General features: G+C 34.1%; 1 protein-coding gene across 1 annotated transcript in view; it reads right to left on the bottom strand.

Moving 5' to 3' along the window:
* LOC124171933 (rab11 family-interacting protein 5) overlaps positions 1 to 1993 on the bottom strand; it is a 163559-nt gene extending 161566 nt beyond the window's left edge. Inside the window, exons 1-4 of the mRNA XM_046551369.1 lie at positions 1794 to 1993; positions 1429 to 1467; positions 1235 to 1340; positions 1016 to 1156 (exon numbers count right to left, since the gene is read on the bottom strand). Coding sequence (XP_046407325.1) covers positions 1016 to 1156; positions 1235 to 1340; positions 1429 to 1467; positions 1794 to 1824 — 317 coding nt within the window. The 5' untranslated portion in view covers positions 1825 to 1993. The remainder of the gene's footprint in view (positions 1 to 1015; positions 1157 to 1234; positions 1341 to 1428; positions 1468 to 1793) is intronic.
* Positions 1994 to 6151: the final 4158 nt, after the last annotated feature.

Genomic DNA, 6151 nt, shown 5'->3' on the forward strand with positions numbered 1-6151 from the left:
TCGGACAGGTTATAAAGGATGTAAAAGGGAATAAATATGTAGCTATGAAGAGATTAGCGGATAGGAGAGAGAAATGGAGAGCTGCGTCAAACCAATCTTAGGATTGTTGACTAATGATGATGATGATCCTTTAATAAGAGTCCATTTCAGTTAAGGAACACAGAATTAATTTTGTATCCACGTTGGAACAAACTTCCTTCTCAAAAAATGACTAGTGTTAAAAAAAAGTGAACCCAACTTGTAGTACCAATTATAATTCTCATACTCGCCTGCAGAAAGGGCGTTACGACTTTTGGCCAGGCCATACGATATGGCCCCTCGAGAGTGGAATCGGTATAGGCCATAATTTCGGGTCAGGCCATAAGAAACTTTCGGCCGGCCATACGTATGGCCCCGTTTAGTAGAATAGCCCTACTGGAACCAAACCCAAGGAGGAACGTCAGTAAAGTCATTACAAACTCGAACTTTTCCTGAGCGACCCAAGGCCAAACATGAAATATTTATCACACACAAAGCTAGTAAGATGAGCAACAATAATTATTTTTCTTCAAATCAAATTTTCCCAACACCAAAAACTTGTGGCTTCAAAATAGTTTCTAATTGTAAGAAGTATTATTAAAATACCTTTGCAAATGACAAACCACTCACCAGACATCAAAATTTCCTTGAATTTTAGAATGTGGTAGGGTGAATAATTAGTATTAACATATTAACAGGTAAAACAACATAATACCAGACATAAAAGGCAGGCGCAGGATGATATTAGCACTAAAACTGGACATATAAACTCGTCGGTTAGAAATACGTAAGCCTTGATAGCATGATGAGAGCCAGCAGAAAAAAATGCAATAACACAGCCACTTTCCACAGCATATATTAAATAACTTAACTTGCACTCAACTTGAGAATCTATGTACCAATTAAAAAGCCCGTTTCGTTGAAAATTTATTCATTCATTTGCCGCGCGGATACAAGCACCATATGGTTAATTATTTTGTACTGCTTAAAATCTCACCGGTTTTTAGGCCTTTCGTAGACGTCCAAGTCGGATAAATGAATATTAACCACACCGAGAAATTCGTCCGCCACGCCTATCAAATTCCGATGCAAGGCAGTAAGAACTATTTGAGCTGTATTTCCCTGTTTTGGAATAGGCCTGAAAAACATACGTAAATTGTGGGTTAATACTAGTCTGTAATCATTGTCACATGACATTCCATGAAAGAATATTTACAGTTCGCATTCTTCGTGCCATTCCACTATGTCAGAGCTTTTATCTTTAACTGAAGTCCTGTATTTCGCTTTTCCAAGGGCTATTGTCACAAATGCATCGTTCGTTCCTGAAATATTAATTATATAACTGAGAGTAGCCACATATCTACAAGTTAATACATTCACACGATTTTCATTTAGCCAAAAATTACATACCATTCTTCCCCTTTGAAATCAAACCTCGCGCTCGGTGAACTGAAATAACCACAAGAAACGCTGAGATTAAAAAAAGTTGAAAATATCACCTTAAATTCATAACTCATATCATAAGTTAAGTTTCACCCTCAAAGGTCGTCATCCAAATACTACACTTGACATCTCAATTAATTTGTCTTCCAAACAGCCAACCCCCTTCATAATTGTCGTGTGTATTGATTAATAGAAAATTTTATGCCCGTTGTACTATGACTCATTTTAAAAATATTGAAATTATAGAAAGAGGTGAAGTAGACAATACCACTAGAGAGAAAAAGGTATATGATATGTCACCGTATTTCACCATGTTTTCAAGTGTCTATTACCTGTCACTTGTACATGCGTGGGACTCCACATGTCTTGGTAAAACTTAGCACGTATCAAACCAAAATAACTTCAAAACTGTCAAGAAAGATCATACGAAAAATTTATCATTACTACTACGTTTTCTGTGTAAGTAAGCTGTGGTTGTCAGCGTTGTCAGCGATTCGCCTTTTGCATTAGCGCTTCTGTTTTGTCATTTGTGTTTGACTCGACCGATAGATGCAACCTTAGGAGTCGTTCCGAATGGAGAAAGAGTCAACCGTCCGGTATACCCGACGACAGCGCCAAAACGGATGATAGAAGAAATACGTGAAAATATGCAGGGAAACCACACAAACAATAATAAAGCAATGGCGGGGAATGGACGAAAGGTTATGGAGGAATAAGAAAAGATTTCATTGTATGAAACATGTTAATGAAGAATTTTTATGTAGGGACATAAATTACATTTCTATTACTATCTGAAGGAAACAGTTAAATTTTTAGATTCACTCCACTAGAAACGAATACGTAATTCCTCATTAATGCAATGAAGACGAATAAACAGAGTCCACATATTCGGTAGACTCATAGATTTTATCAATTCCTCAGAATTTGATAAAAACAAATCCACAGAATAAGTCTACCTTTTTCGTAGACTACTATATTTTATCAATTCCTAAGTGTGTAATCAAAAAAAATCCACAGAAAGGGTCAACCTTTTTCGTAGACTACTAGATTTCATCAATTACTTCTTATATATGATAAAACAATACGACAGAAAGAGTACACTTTTTTGGTAGACTAATAGATTTTTTCAATTCCTCAGTATGCAATCAAAACAATGCCACAGAGGAGTTAACCTTTTTGGTAGACTATTAGATATATTGCATCAATTACTTCTTATATGTGATAAAAACAATGCCACAGAAAGAGTCAACCTTTTTGGTAGACTGCTACCTTTCATCAATTCCACAGCATGTAATCAAAACAAATCCACAGAAAGAGTCAACCTTTTTGGTAGACCACTAGATTTAATCCATTACTTCTTATGTAATCATAACAATGCCACAGAAAGAGTCAACCTTTTTGGTAGACTACTAGATTTAATCCATTACTTCTCATTGTAATCATAACAATGCCACAGAAAGAGTCAACCTTTTTGGTAGACTACAAGATTTCATCAATTCCTCAGTGTGTATTCAAAACTAATCCATAGAAAGAGTCAACCTTTTTGGTAGACTACTTGATTTCATCAATTCCTCAGTATGTAATCAAAACAATGCCACAGAAAGATTCTACCTCTTTGGTAGACTACTAGATTTCATCAATTCCTCAGTGTGTATTCAAAACTAATCCATAGAAAGAGTCTACCTCTTTGGTAGACTACTAGATTAAATCCATTACTTCTTATTTAATCATAACAATGCCACAGAAAGAGCCAACCTTTTTCGTAGACTATTAGATTTCATCAATTGCACAGCATGTAATCAAAACAAATCCACAGAAAGAGTCAACCTTTTTGGTAGACCACTAGATTTTATTCATTACTTCTTATGTAATCATAACAATGCCACAGAAAGAGTCAACCTTTTTGGTAGACTACTAGATTAAATCCATTACTTCTTATGTAATCATAACAATGCCACAGAAAGAGCCAACCTTTTTGGTAGACTATTAGATTTCATCAATTGCACATCATGTAATCAAAACAAATCCACAGAAAGAGTCAACCTTTTTGGTAGACTACTAGATTTAATCCATTACTTCTTATGTAATCATAACAATGCCACAGAAAGAGTCAACCTTTTTGGTAGACTACAAGATTTCATCAATTCCACAGCATGTAATCAAAACAAATCCACAGAAAGAGTCAACCTTTTTGGTAAACTACTAGATTAAATCCATTACTTCTTATGTAATCATAACAATGCCACAAAAAGAGTCAACCTTTTTGGTAGACTATTAGATTTCATCAATTCCATAGCCTGTAATAATAACAATTCTACAGAAAGAGTCAATCTTTTTGGTAGACTACTAGATTTAATCCATTACTTCTTATGGAATCAAAAAAAATCCAAAGAAAGAGTCAACCTTTTTGGTACTCTACTAGATTAAATCAATTACTTCTTATGTAATCATAACAATGCCACAAAAAGAGTCAACCTTTTTGGTAGACTACAAGATTTCATCAATTCCTCAGTGTGTATTCAAAACTAATCCATAGAAAGAGTCTACCTCTTTGGTAGACTACTAAATTAAATCCATTACTTCTAATGTAATCATAACAATGCCACAGAAAGAGCCAACCTTTTTCGTAGACTATTAGATTTCATCAATTGCACAGCATGTAATCAAAACAAATCCACAGAAAGAGTCAACCTTTTTGGTAGACCACTAGATTTTATCCATTACTTCTTATGTAATCATAACAATGCCACAGAAAGAGTCAACCTTTTTGGTAGACTACTAGATTAAATCCATTACTTCTTATGTAATCATAACAATGCCACAGATAGAGCCAACCTTTTTGGTAGACTATTAGATTTCATCAATTGCACATCATGTAATCAAAACAAATCCACCGAAAGAGTCAACCTTTTTGGTAGACTACTAGATTTAATCCATTACTTCTTATGTAATCATAACAATGCCACAGAACGAGTCAACCTTTTTGGTAGACTACAAGATTTCATCAATTCCTCAGTGTGTATTCAAAACTAATCCATAGAAAGAGTCTACCTCTTTGGTAGACTACTAGATTTGATCCATTACTTCTTATGTAATCATAACAATGCCACAGAAAGAGTCCACCTTTTTGGTAGACTACTACCTTTCATCAATTCCACAGCATTCAATCAAAACAAATCCACAGAAAGAGTCAACCTTTTTGGTAAACTACTAGATTAAATCCATTACTTCTTATGTAATCATAACAATGCCACAGAAAGAGTCAACCTTTTTGGTAGACTATTAGATTTCATCAATTCCATAGCATGTAATAATAACAATTCTACAGAAAGAGTCAATCTTTTTGGTAGACTACTAGATTTAATCCATTACTTCTTATGGAATCAAAAAAAATCCAAAGAAAGAGTCAACCTTTTTGGTACTCTACTAGATTTTATCAATTACTTCTTATGTAATCATAACAATGCCACAGAAAGAGTCAACCTTTTTGGTAGACTACAAGATTTCATCAATTCCTCAGTGTGTATTCAAAACTAATCCATAGAAAGAGTCTACCTCTTTGGTAGACTACTAGATTAAATCCATTACTTCTTATGTAATCATAACAATGCCACAGAAAGAGCCAACCTTTTTCGTAGACTATTAGATTTCATCAATTGCACAGCATGTAATCAAAACAAATCCACAGAAAGAGTCAACCTTTTTGGTAGACCACTAGATTTTATCCATTACATCTTATGTAATCATAACAATGCCACAGAAAGAGCCAACCTTTTTGGTAGACTATTAGATTTCATCAATTGCACATCATGTAATCAAAACAAATCCACAGAAAGAGTCAACCTTTTTGGTAGACTACTAGATTTAATCCATTACTTCTTATGTAATCATAACAATGCCACAGAAAGAGTCAATCTTTTTGGTAGACTACAAGATTTCATCAATTCCTCAGTGTGTATTCAAAACTAATCCATAGAAAGAGGTTACCTCTTTGGTAGACTACTAGATTTGAGCCATTACTTCTTATGTAATCATAACAATGCCACAGAAAGAGTCAACCTTTTTGGTAGACTACTACCTTTCATCAATTCCACAGCATGTAATCAAAACAAATCCACAGAAAGAGTCAACCTTTTTGGTAAACTACTAGATTAAATCCATTACTTCTTATGTAATCATAACAATGCCACGGAAAGAGTCAACCTTTTTGGTAGACTACTACCTTTCATCAATTCCACAGCATGTAATCAAAACAAATCCACAGAAAGAGTCAACCTTTTTGGTAAACTACTAGATTAAATCCATTACTTCTTATGTAATCATAACAATGCCACAGAAAGAGTCAACCTTTTTGGTAGACTACTACCTTTCATCAATTCCACAGCATGTAATCAAAACAAATCCACAGAAAGAGTCAACCTTTTTGGTAAACTACTAGATTAAATCCATTACTTCTTATGTAATCATAACAATGCCACAGAAAGAGTCAACCTTTTTGGTAGACTATTAGATTTCATCAATTCCATAGCATGTAATAATAACAATTCTACAGAAAGAGTCAATCTTTTTCGTAGACTGCTAGATTTAATCCATTACTTCTTATGGAGAAAAAAAAATCCACAGAAAGAGTCAACCTTTTTGGTAGACTACTAGATTTAATCCATTACTTCTTATGTAATCATAACAATGC

Source organism: Ischnura elegans, chromosome X (genome assembly GCF_921293095.1).
Source record: "Ischnura elegans chromosome X, ioIscEleg1.1, whole genome shotgun sequence".
NCBI classification, from domain to species: Eukaryota; Metazoa; Arthropoda; class Insecta; order Odonata; family Coenagrionidae; genus Ischnura; species Ischnura elegans.